The 12,403-nt window shown below is 36.0% G+C and overlaps 2 protein-coding genes across 3 annotated transcripts in view; one reads left to right on the top strand and one right to left on the bottom strand.

Annotated features, from left to right (window-relative positions):
* LOC125844086 (DNA polymerase epsilon catalytic subunit A-like) overlaps positions 1-7,071 on the top strand; it is a 33,647-nt gene extending 26,576 nt beyond the window's left edge. For both annotated transcript variants that reach the window (XM_049523326.1, XM_049523327.1), the window contains 16 exons: positions 1,298-1,481; positions 1,568-1,632; positions 1,898-2,024; positions 2,127-2,228; positions 2,315-2,398; positions 2,648-2,722; positions 2,860-2,919; positions 3,044-3,306; positions 3,383-3,431; positions 3,656-3,816; positions 3,946-4,012; positions 4,613-4,759; positions 4,956-5,126; positions 5,228-5,440; positions 5,814-5,920; positions 6,058-7,071. In XM_049523326.1, the coding sequence (XP_049379283.1) occupies positions 1,298-1,481; positions 1,568-1,632; positions 1,898-2,024; positions 2,127-2,228; positions 2,315-2,398; positions 2,648-2,722; positions 2,860-2,919; positions 3,044-3,306; positions 3,383-3,431; positions 3,656-3,816; positions 3,946-4,012; positions 4,613-4,759; positions 4,956-5,126; positions 5,228-5,440; positions 5,814-5,920; positions 6,058-6,418 (2,236 nt within the window). In that variant the 3' untranslated portion in view covers positions 6,419-7,071. The remainder of the gene's footprint in view (positions 1-1,297; positions 1,482-1,567; positions 1,633-1,897; positions 2,025-2,126; positions 2,229-2,314; positions 2,399-2,647; positions 2,723-2,859; positions 2,920-3,043; positions 3,307-3,382; positions 3,432-3,655; positions 3,817-3,945; positions 4,013-4,612; positions 4,760-4,955; positions 5,127-5,227; positions 5,441-5,813; positions 5,921-6,057) is intronic.
* Positions 7,072-7,510: 439 nt separating this feature from the next.
* On the bottom strand, positions 7,511-12,108 carry LOC125844124 (uncharacterized). Its single transcript, XM_049523378.1, has 7 exons — positions 11,985-12,108; positions 11,013-11,214; positions 9,762-9,911; positions 9,607-9,680; positions 9,194-9,312; positions 8,542-8,625; positions 7,511-7,837 (listed from the first exon to the last, which is right to left on the bottom strand). Exons 2-7 carry the CDS (start codon positions 11,017-11,019, stop codon positions 7,741-7,743), a joined length of 531 nt encoding a protein of 176 aa, XP_049379335.1. The 5' UTR covers positions 11,020-11,214; positions 11,985-12,108; the 3' UTR covers positions 7,511-7,740.
* Between the last annotated feature and the right edge of the window lie 295 nt (positions 12,109-12,403).

The following is a 12,403-nucleotide window of genomic DNA, read 5'->3' as shown; positions in this document are numbered from 1 at the left end:
ACACTGTATTAACTATTATGAGGATAGATAGAACAGTTTATTTCATCAAATCAAATATTTTAATATATTCATACAATCTTACTTGTAAAAGGTTCTCTCCATGTATTAAAAGATCCTCTTTGCATGACCCATGCTCGACTGTTGGGTACTATATAGACATGACACCTGTCAATTACCACGTAAAACCCGTTCACTTGCCAAACCTGGTTCCTTCTAAGAGTCACAGCAAACAAATTTGAAGTGCTTGCTAATATTCTAAAAATAGCTCAGAAGTTCCAAAACCATTGATGATCTAATTTGTCTTGTGTTAAATCTACTTGCTATCCAATGTTCTTGCCTTTCTCTGCTGGTTTGTAGTACATCCATTAATCTACTTGGTATCCAAAGTTCTTGCCTTACTCTACCGTCCAGTACTACATCCGTAAGCCTTCCATGTGTTGCATTCGTTCGTGAGGAATCCTTATGTTTACTTCCATCAGGGGAATTTGCCTTGATCTCTATTCAATTACATACAAGTGGGCCAACCAATCCGTCTAGTAATTGATTTTGTATTCAAGGTAGGTTATTTCGTCCTAGCCTCCCAATTTATCCGTCCTAACAATATTTGAAGCCTAATATCCTTGCAAGCTTTGGATTCTTTCCTATATTTGACCGGGAAAGAGGTTACCAAGCAAGTGAAACTGTACTCGCCTCTTTCTATGTAAATGACTTGGATATTGCTTACTGCTTAGCCCTTTGGTTTGTTTCTTAGATTGATTATTCCCATTTCTTAGTGAGATCATATTAGATTTTAGGGGATGGGGACTTCAACTTCAATCTTGAAAATAGAGTTGAATTTGTCTGTCTTTGGTGCAGAGGTAGGCAGGTAGCAGAAAGCTCTTAATGCTGAAGAATACAATCTTACCAGTTATCAATTTTTTTTTATCCAAACAGACGTTTTTACATTTGTGGTCCAAAAAAGAACCCTTAATTTTCCCAAAAACTAAACCAAAAACCTGTAGTTCGTTAATCCAAATGCACCAAGTCAGAGCCTCAATATTTTACTTTGAATAATCAATTTTCAATTTTTTTCATGTGTAAGCAAACGTATCAATCATCACTAGCATTGATTAAGCAGTTTGTTAGAACAATATTAATTGTTTAACTTCTATTGGGGGCATGTTACTTCTGAAATCCTGCATCGATTTTCGCACACAATTTTGTTTCTTCTGGATTTAGTCACACAACTGTTTAAGTTTACATTACAGATTTAGCGAGTTATCAAGACTTAATATGTAATAGCTGAATTATATTTCAGTGTGTCGGATGTACGAGCCATTTATGTGGGACATTTTCCTGCATCCAAGATGATACATGTTGTGGTTGTCAATCCATTTCAAAACAAGGAATTATCACAAAACGTTCTTGAAAGACATTTTTATGAAGCGTGCCAAACATTGTCTGGGCAGCCTATCACACAAAAGGAAGGTATTAGTTTCAAGGTAAGGTCATTGTTTCCTGAAAATAGCATTAACAGTTTGTCTATGCTCTCTTTCTTATCCTCTTTGTGTTTTGTCTCTTATTTTAGTTGGATTATGTCGGGTACATCAAGGATGCTGAGAAGATTCTACAGAGAGCAGTTAATGAGCATAGGTTATTTTTCATTATCTTAATCTTTGTCATTCTATTTGTTCTTAATATGCCCTCTTGTCAATCATAAAGTTTGAATGTTGGGGGAATAGACTGATGACATATTTTTGGAATTATCAAATTTATGTTTCTGTTTGATTTTTCCTATCTTGAAATATTGAAATTGAGCTATCACGAGAGATTCAGCTTTTTCTAAAACATTTTCTTCTATATTTAGCTCCATATCATTTGGTAAGTGTCTCATGTAAATCCGTTGGTTGACATTCAGGCATCATGGACCTGCAGTTGCCATGATTGAGTGCCCTAATGCCCATTTACTGAAGTCTGGCATACGAGCTTTGGAGGATTTTCCTTGCATCAGCATCCCATGTAATGCTCGGGATAGTCAATATCAGGTCCAACAAATGCTAATAGTACCTGATTAAGAAGGAGCAATTGCTTAGTACATCTGATCCTTATCTATACTCAATGAAACAATGAAGAATTCTCCTTTTCAGGCACTAGGTTGGCAAAATGTAGCAGCAAAGATTGGAATGCAGCGATGCGCGACATCCTCCCAATGGTTAAATGAAAGGATCACTCTCTCAAGATATGCCCATGTAATTTCTTTCTTACTCTCTCCTCTCTAGTATTACCTAATCAAGAGAGTTCTGAATGTTAAAGTTTCCAATTGCCTCATTTGTAGGTTCCCATAGGGAATTTTGATGTTGATTGGCTCATGCATACAGCAGATATCTTCTTTTCCAGAGCACTTCGTGATCAGCAACAGGTTATCTCATTCATATTGCACTGTTCTTCTTGATGACAGGTTTATTCTTTCTGATGATATAGAGTGCTATTATATCCACCTTCATACGTAACTGTTTTAAATTGTTTGTTTCCTATGTTCTTCTCATTTTGCACTTCTCCAAGCAAGAATTTGTGTTGAACTCTCAGCAACTTAAGTTTTTTTGTGCATTATAAGTGCATTTTTTTAGATATCCTTGCGTGATTGTATAAATCTTTTTGATTCTCACAGGTCTTGTGGATATCTGATAATGGAATCCCTGACTTAGGAGGCATAAATGATGAAGTATCATCTTTTATGGATGAGGTCAACTTTAACATATCAACTTCTTACAATAATATCTGCTTTCTTTATTTCTCTTACTGATTATTCAAGAGAATTTTTAGCCTTCTGATGTTTTTCTTGACCACATTTTTATGCTATCTTGTGCTTTATGAAAGCAGGTCAATCAACCAGTTCTTACTTATCCTGGTGCATATAGAAAAGTTACTGTTGAGCTGAAGGTTTTAATTTCCATCAATTTTCTGAGTTACTTCTTTCCTTTGTCTGGTATTTTTTTTCCAATACACAGATAATACTATTACACTGTTGCTAAAAGATTCTTCTTATTTCTGATATTGTGATCAGATTCATCATCTGGCTGTTGATGCTCTACTGAAAAGCAACCAAGTAAACGAAATGGAAGGAGGCACTCTGTTTGGATTGGACCAGGACTTGAACCCTACGACGAATTTTACTAATGAACAGTACTTCTTTGACGCAACAACATCCTGTGCACCAGCATTTCGTGTACTTAAGCAGTTGATTCAAAGGTGCCTTACAGATGCAGTAACATCAGGAAACATATTTGCTGATGCAATGCTGCAACATTTGTACCGATGGCTCTGCAGGTTGGCTTGCTTCTTTCAGTTTTGTTCACAATTATATTTGATTGCTAATGCTACATTGTCCTTCTAACTATTGCAGCCCCCGATCTAGACTGCATGACCCAGCTCTTCACAGTATGCTTCACAAGGTAATTTATTGAATAAGAAACTTCTGGGTTGTCTAAAAAGAACATAAAGAGTTCTATTTGGAAGTCGAGATGCATGACATGCCTTCGTGCTATTAGTACTGGGACATTGATGTCATTTATTTTCTCTGGAATGTGTCCCAGCATGCTAATTCATTCACACGTGGTTTCTCCATTTCTTCTTGCATTCATCAAAACTGATGCTTTAATATTTTCATAATTGGCAGGTTATGCAAAAGATGTTTGCATTGCTTGTGGCTGAACTCCGAAAATTGGGTGCTGCTATTGTGTTTGCCAACTTCTCAAAAATCATAATTGACACTGGGAAGTCAGATATTTTTGCTGCCAAAGCCTACTGTGATAATGTTATTAAAAATGTACAATCAAGGTCAGTCTCTTGAATGAGAAGTTGTTTACTCAACACACACACACACACACACACACATATATATATATATTTTTATTTAATTTTTTTTTTTTTTTTGGTCTTTCTTCCCTTACTCTTATCTATCTGCAGAGAATTGTTTGAGTGGATTGAACTTGAGCCGTTGCAGTTTTGGCACTCGTTGCTTTTCATGGATCAGGTTAGCTGTGGCAGTTGACTTGATTTGTTCTTGTTATTAACATTTTAGCTTTGTGTTCTGTCTTTTCCTTCATTTCTCCAAGAAACAGATTTATGCATTTAAAATCACAAAAAGATCCTTTTGTTGTGTTTAAGTCAATGCTAATACATGCATTGAGAATTTTAGATAGGAGCTGATCAGTTTGAGTCTCTAGCTGTATCCTAATGGTTCACATTTTCTTCGAATCATTAATTTACTTGAATCCCTGTTTTGAGTTCACGGTGATGAATATGTTGCCCACTAGAATCTTGGCAGTATTTTCATGCTATCAATGCCCTAGCCAGCTTTCTCTGTGCTGGGAAATGATTTGTATTACCTTTTCAACCCAAATGATTTTTAGATATGATAATCTAAATGAAATTGCAATGCATCAAATCAGTAGGTAAAATCCATTTGTAAATAGGATAGAAAAAAATTGGATGCTGCTTGCTTCATGGGGTAGTCCATTATTCTGGGTAAAGAGTTCGTAAGCTAACTTTCGTTTGATGGTTCTGACAACAGATATGTTCTTTCTATCCTCATTTATTAAAGTTCCGTCTTACAATTTTCCTTTTATGATAGTACAATTATGGTGGAATTCGAGCTAGACATAGTGATGAACCTTTAGAAGTTAACTCAGAACCAGGTGAAGAAAGTGTGTGTGGTGAATCTCAAGTCGATATCGTGTCAAGCTGGAACATTGCAGAAAATTTACCGAAGGCAACTCAGGTATTTCCCCAGCTAGAAACTGTACAGGAACATTGCTTTTATTGTATGAATGAAGGTGCAACAAGATACAAGTGGACACCCCGATCTTGAAATACCAGTTAACTAGTTCGCACCATATTGCAACAGAACACAGTTGATCCTCAGTCTCCTTGATAAAATATTCTGCCTTATTATTCTATGCTGGTCTTTCATGTAGGATCGCTTCATTTTGATTGTTTCGGAGTTTATGTATGGTCCATGGAAATATGCACAAGAACAAGCTACACATCGAGTATCTACTAGCGATGGTGATTTATGTACACCATCAATCACTGCTGCACTTGCTGAAACATTTGATTTGCAAATGGCAGAAGATCTAAAGAAGAAGGTATCTGCTAGGACTCATTCATAGGCATCCCTTGTCTTCGTCAATTTTGTGCTGAGTTCTTTAATGCGTGAGAACTTAACTTTAGAAAATTCTGCCTGCAGATTGGAACTTACTTCACTGACAAACTTCTGAAAATTGTTTGTGACCCTAATCTTCAAATGAAAGTGATGAACAACTCTCAGAAGATCCAGGAGACACCAGATGCAAACTCACAATCTATTAGCCATGTCCAAAAGGGGGATCCAGCTTTAGAGTTCATTAAGCATGTCTGTGCAGTTTTGGCCCTTGACCAGAATGTGCAGCATGAAGTTCTGGTATTAAATGTTTTTCTAGCTTGAAGTTCTGGTATTAAATATGTATTAGTAAAACCTACTGACATCGTTTTTTCCGTCCGGCACTGAAAGTCTAGTCTAGCGTACAGAAGGACCCCGGTTGCTGTATAGTAACCACACGTACATCGATTGCTTAGTCTTATGTCTCCCATCCAATAAGTCTCATGAAGGCTCTGCATAACACATAGTGCTAAATTATTTAGTGATACCTGTTGAAATGTGGTGTTTTAAAGTAGCGTGTGACAGTCTATTAATGGCCAAATATATGTTGGATTCACTAGTATTGATTCTTCTGCAACATTAACATTTATTTGCAGCTCGCCATTAATTAGTTTTATTGCTTCTTATTATGCAGATCATGAGGAAAAATTTATTAAAACTTGTTCGTGTGAGGGAATTTGCTCCGGAGGCAGAATTTCGTAGTCTTTCTGTATCATATACCCTTCCAAATGTCATTTGCAGGTAAATGTAGGGGAAATATGAGTTACTTTCACCTGAAACATGAGCAGGTGGGAGTATCTGCCACTGCTGGGTTTTGTCTTCTGTAGAATATCCAGGATATTAGTTGCTTTCTAATTTCCATGATCTGTTGTTTTCAGTTACTGCAATGACTGCAGAGACCTTGACTTGTGTCGAGACAGAGCTTTGATTTCTCAGGAGTGGCGTTGTGCTGTTCCCCAGTGTGGGCAACCTTATGATCGTGAAGCAATGGAAAATGCTCTTGTTCAAATTGTTCGGCAGAGAGAGAGGCTATACCATCTTCAGGATCTAGTATGCCTAAAATGCCACCAGATTAAAGCTGCACATTTATCAGATCACTGTGCTTGTGCCGGATCATTTAGCTGCAAGGAAGATGTCTCAGATTTCCGCAATAAAATGCAAATCTTCTTGAACATAGCCGTAAATCAAAAGTTTCAATTGCTCCAAGAATGCACTTCTTGGATTTTGGAAGCCAGATAACTACAAAGTATCAGATAAGTGCACCTCATTATCAGTGACAAATCGTTTGAGCACTTAACATTTACTGGCTGCTCTGCATGGTGCAAGGCTGCCTCATGGCGTCCAAAACAAGATTTACTTTTTATTGATACACAATTACGTCCAGGTATTCGAGGAGTCCATGAAATGAGAGCTGATCTGTTTTAGAAATTCAGCTGTCTGCATGGGCTTTCGTAAATGCCCTCGAGGAGTGTCAGTTATCTATGCAGCTGCACCCTTTCTTCAGAGAGGAAAAAAAACATTTGTATTGCATCCGGTATACTCATACTTAGTTCCAGATTTGCCGGTTTGGTGGAGAACTGATTGCTATATACAGAGAGCATGCAGATAATTACTAATATGTGGCCACCAATTCAACATCTTAACAAGATTTTCTGTATCATGCACTAGAAATTTTTTTTATGCTACAAGAGTTGAGCTGTATGATGTTCATATTGCAAAGAACAGTGAAATGTATATAGTCATCTTTCTTTTATACTTTGATTAGTAAATGGCAATGGAGTCTACTGTATCAAACCTTGTTGGTTGTTAAAATTAGGTGTAAGGTGTGTAGTTTCAGAATCAAACCAAACAATTGGTGAGATTTCGACACTCATGTGGCTCTAATCTATATTTAGTTTATGGAACGACTCACTAAGCTATATCTTCATGCACTACTGGGCTCTAGACCTCTAGTTATAATCCTGTCTCATACAAGATTACAGTACTGTGGACTAGTTAACTTGTCACGATTTTGACTTGTATCTGTTGTGACATTGTTACATGACAAATATATTACTTGGAATTGATTCGTTATCGTTCCATTGCATCTGTGAAATTCTGTAAGCTTCCATGTCTGAAAAGATCGCACTTTTGACTTATTGTTGCTGTGTTTCAGTAAATAGCAAAAACATAGTTTTGGACACTAAGATGATAATGTCACACTTAACAAAACTGGAAGAATGAAAGCCATCAAACGAGGAAAAGATAACACCGATGTTTTGTGGTACTAGAAATGCAAACTCTCCTAAGAACACAACTTCTAAGTTTTCTAACATATAATACGAGTTCACGTGAATCCAAGTATTTTTGCACAGAGCATGTACATATCAAGAAATTCACTGAATATCTATATTCATCTTTAACTGTGAACCCAAATATTATTGTATACTAACATGAGGTTGCTGTAGGAACCCTAAATCTTCAAATCTTGGATTCACATGTGTAAAACGAAATAACAATGACGATAAAAGAGTACAAAAACAACAATTTGTTGGATGGTGAAGGAGGAGTAACTATTGTTTTCACCAGAAGGACCATTTTTTCTTGGTAGAGATATTTTCAGCCGGCTCATCCTTCTTTCTGTTCTCCATTCCCCCCTTCAGAGCCTCCAGCCTTCTCCTGCATATGGATTAAATTCAAACAAAATCTTCGACACAAGGAAGTAGGATATGCATAGTTATCAATAGAAGGACTGTTTGCGTATATAGCTTCGTTGTCAACAATGGTCTTTCAGATAGTTCTCTCCTAAAATTTCACTTTTAATTGAATAATAATAAAAAAAGACATGTCATTGATTTAAGAACAGTGGACACCATAAACCTCAAGAACTGGATTGCAAATACTCCAGCTTTGATTTTGTTCAACAACCTAGGTTCAAGTTTAAGATAGATTCATCTCTTACAAACCAAATTCAGCTTATGCATAATATATTGTTAATCAAAGTTATAGCTGCACCTTCAATTGGCAAGATAAGATACACTACCATGGTTTAAGGAATACTACGATCCTCAAAATAATCCATCGCATATAGGATTCTGACTGGAAAATTGAGATAGAATGTCTAAACATTTGACATGACTGACTGTACCACATGCAAAGTACACAAACAGATGATCCACTAAATTGAATGCATACTACTGCCAAATTTATGGTTCTACTCCATTATAGTTATATAGCGCAAGTAATGGCATGCTTAGAGTTACTTTAAGAAAATAGAACAGTATTTACAGATTCACATTATCTAAATAAATATTATGCTAGAACCAAGAGTACCATAACAAAGGTAGGGCCCAGGAAAATAACAGAAGAATCAGTTATCATACTTGATATCAGTTACGCGACCATGTAGACTCCATCGTTGCCGAAAACCTTCCATACCTTCAACTCCACTAGCCAAAATTAAGTGCCTAGAACAAAAGGAAGATATTTAGAGAACATACGTATTGTATATTACTACATAGATGCTGTAAACAGAGAAGGGGCAGCAGCGGGGTAGAGGAATTGGTCGACTCATCAGGCATTAGAAATTTCTTTTGCTGAACGTGGGATTACCAACTACCTTTAAGGTCAAATGATACCATCAAATATGTCAAATCTGACAAAAATGTTAAATAGGAGCAGTTATGTATCCACGGATGAGAGTTCCAATATTGCATGCTTTTTTTCACTACACTACCCTCCCCAGTCCCCACTTGTGGGATTACACTGGATAGTGTGTACGCAAACCTTACCCTTACCTTGACAGGTAGAGAGGCCGTTTCAAACACAATGAATAAGTAAAGAGGGTTATTTTTGTTTCACTAGAAAGCAACTACTACAAATAACTGCACACGTGATAATGGCAGTTTCATGCATATGAGCTGCATCGATGCTTAGAGATAGCCTGTAAGTTTCAGCTGACTAAATACTTAATGAGTCATTGTCAAGGAAAAGACAGAATCAGTAATATCATTACTAATTTTTACTCTAACAAACCTCTCCAGTGATGTGACTTCTGATTCTAGTTGAGTGGCTCTTTCCTTTGCTTGATCAAGAGGCATTGACATCCCTAATTTCTGTTCACTATCTTGAAGGCGTTGCCTGAGCGCCTTATCCTACAGATGACAACTTCAGATTAACAACAGCTATGCTTCAATCCCAAGAAAATCGAAGTCAGCTATATGAATACTCACTGAGCATGTTCCCATTTTAAATTCATCTAAAGCAAACATTATATAAAAGAAAAAAAAGATGTAATAGAAATTTTCTATATTTCCTACTAGCATAAGAATCTCTAAACAGCATAAATTTATTTCTTCAAGCAATCAAAATCTCATTTAAAATACATGAAAATCAACTTTATATGAGCAAACATTTTAAAAGATTAACTCCTTTGTTATCATTCTCACCCTTCTCTCTGCACATTGCCGATATAAAGCAATCTCATCCTGACAGAATGGCTCGATATCATTGATTTGTAAGCCTAAATCAGAAAAACCTTGACTTGATGAGTATTTTAAACCACATGAGTCAGAGATGGATCATCGAGGAAAAGAAGACATACAGAGGAAGAGATTCCTCAAGATTCCGTCACAGAGATCAACACCTTCAAGTACATGAGACGCTATCTCAGGTGGAATGACTGGTGATGGAGGGCCCATCATCAGATCATCACCCACCAGGATGGTTTCCTCCATAGTCTGCTGTGAATCAACTAAAAGACAACACAACAAAATATCAAGCATAAGTCAAACTGTTGAATCCTTTGCACTGCCTCTTTCACAATATAATTAACCAAATGCAAAAGTGCAAGTAATGTTGAGTCTCAGAAGCTGAGGCTGAAGTCTCTAAAAAGGTCCTTTTATATGTCTGCTCTTTTCTTTCGTTCAAACGGTATTTTCAAAGGCAAAAAAAGAAAAAAATGCGAAGATTTTAAAACTATATGTAATGCAAAAAAAAAAATATATGGACAAAGAAATTAACATATTTGTAATTAAGTGAAATGTGAAGTAAAAATAGTGCCAATTAAATTCAAACTCCATTTTAAATTATGAACCCAACTACAAAGACAAAATCTTACTTCTAATTAACACTAGTATGTAGTTTTGTAATTTTGTTATTATAAATCTCTAATTTCCTATAGCTCAGACCCTAATCCCAGTACCTTCATACATGCTAAATTATTAACAATTATTTTTTTATTTTTCACGTTATAGTTATCTTTAGTGCTTCCCTCTTTAAAACATAGCCCCTTGCATTGAGGCGCATGCTTAATGCCTTGGTTCTTGAACCAAAGCTTAGTTGAGGTCAAGCACCAACTTATGTTGTGTAGATCTGTATGATCATCTCATACCATGTAGAGGTGCATACCGTGAAGAAGTGTGTGGCCATCTCTATCTAAAAGCTTAGAGCCATTGTTAGAGAGAATATAACTTTTAATTACTTAATTATATTATATCTCAACGTGTTGCACCAAACTCCAGGGCTTAAGCCTGCCTGAAGTGTGTTATTAAATACATTGTTTTTAAGCAAGCAAATACTTTGTATAAATTCATGTTAGTACAAATGACATGCACAATATTACACAACCGAATGCAAGAATGAGTTTCCATAATACCATTTCAGCCAATATTTCTTAACACATGAATAATCTGCCTATGACAATTGACACAAGAAAACCATGGTAACATTTCTAATTTACTGAATAATATACATTCTTTCGGCTCAAGAAAATCAAAATGAAAGCTTGGGGAAAGGGGAAAATTAAAAAAAAATTGTTGAAGAGAGAAATAATATGCAAAGAGTTTTGAGTTACCATCCATGGTGTCCTCCTTTTGCTATGACCCAGCAGATGTTCAATTCTACGCACCAAAGAAGTGATTTTTCACAGACCCTCAATGAGTTTCTCCAAGATCCCAAGTCAATACAGATGCACAGGGTACTTTGGTACGTGGACGACTGTATTTCTTGTGTTTGGCGAAAAAAAAAAGGGTTTTGCAACAGAATGCTGCACTTTGCTACAAAACAAACCAAAAGAAAGTTAATCTCCTATGAGAGTAGAAGAGAAAGATCTTCTATTTTTCCATCGTGCAAGTATAATCTCCTATGTGGTACCATTATCTGCAAATTCGAACAAACTTCAATTCCCACAGCTCATTCTCATCCAAACAAAAATTATAGCATTCTAAATTTATAGAGTTAAGGAACCAGCAAGCAACAAAGAGATTAGTCACTGAAGCAGAATCCAAATCAATCAAAACATTATCATACAGATAAGCAACTGAAATGAAAAACATTTCACACCATTTTCAAACTTTAGATAACTCCCACACAGATGTCAACAACAACATATCCAATGCAATCCCACAAGTTGGTTCTGTGGTATACAAACCTTACCCCTACCTTTATGTTGCTCGAACTCTTAAAAAATGTCAATGGATTCGTGTCGAATTCTCCAAAAGTAGTGTATTTTTGAAGAATCCAACATGGGTGCGACATCCAAAGTGAAGGGGGTAAAGAGATTGTTTTCGATAAAGATGTCAATAAGTAATTTATTGAGTGAAGCATATTGTCAAACACTATGTGGGCATCAAGTCATCCTAAGCATTGTGCTTTCATGAAGCTAAACTACCACCCCAATACATGGAATTTAGTGTTAACAAGCTCTGTCAATACACTTTTAAGCTATAAAAATTCTGCATTCAGTGCAAGATTCATTACTCTATCATGTCTAAGTACTTCATTAAGCAAGAAACTCAAAAGGGTGAGAAGAGAAAAAATAAATTACCAGATTTCGGAATCGAAAGAAAAATGCCAAAAAAAGAAAAAACACAAAACCAAATTGATGAAAATATAGGGAATATGCTAAACCCCGAGTTTGGTACGAGGGATAAGAGATAATTAGTATCCTGAATAATTTTAGAATGTGATTTATTTCATGTTTTATTCCATGTTTAATTATCTTGAATTGTCATGTTATTTTTATTTTATATTGAGGGAAGATAATAATTCGAGCCTGTTTGGATTGACTTTTGGCTTATGACTTATAAGCCAAAAGCCATAAGTTAGGATTTCTAAGAGCCTGTTTGGATGGGCTTTTAAGCTGGTCAAACTGGCTTAAAAGTCAGTTTTTGACTTATTAGAGTGTTGAGTGTTGACAATTATCAAAGTGACTTATTTTAAGTCAAGAATGATTTATTTTAAGCC

Source organism: Solanum stenotomum, chromosome 11 (genome assembly GCF_019186545.1).
Source record: "Solanum stenotomum isolate F172 chromosome 11, ASM1918654v1, whole genome shotgun sequence".
Lineage (NCBI taxonomy): Eukaryota > Viridiplantae > Streptophyta > Magnoliopsida > Solanales > Solanaceae > Solanum > Solanum stenotomum.
Note: the sequence above shows the minus strand (reverse complement) of the source record. Positions and strands in the feature narration are given on the sequence as shown.

What these genes read in the sequence shown, in the direction of transcription:
- LOC125844124 (XM_049523378.1), bottom strand. An exon ending in GAAGTCACATCACTGGAGAG is followed by an intron (nt 8,626 to 9,193) that starts GTTTGTTAGAGT and finishes CTTTTGTTCTAG; the next exon opens with GCACTTAATTTTGGCTAGTG. An exon ending in GGTCGCGTAACTGATATCAA is followed by an intron (nt 7,838 to 8,541) that starts GTATGATAACTG and finishes ATCCATATGCAG; the next exon opens with GAGAAGGCTGGAGGCTCTGA.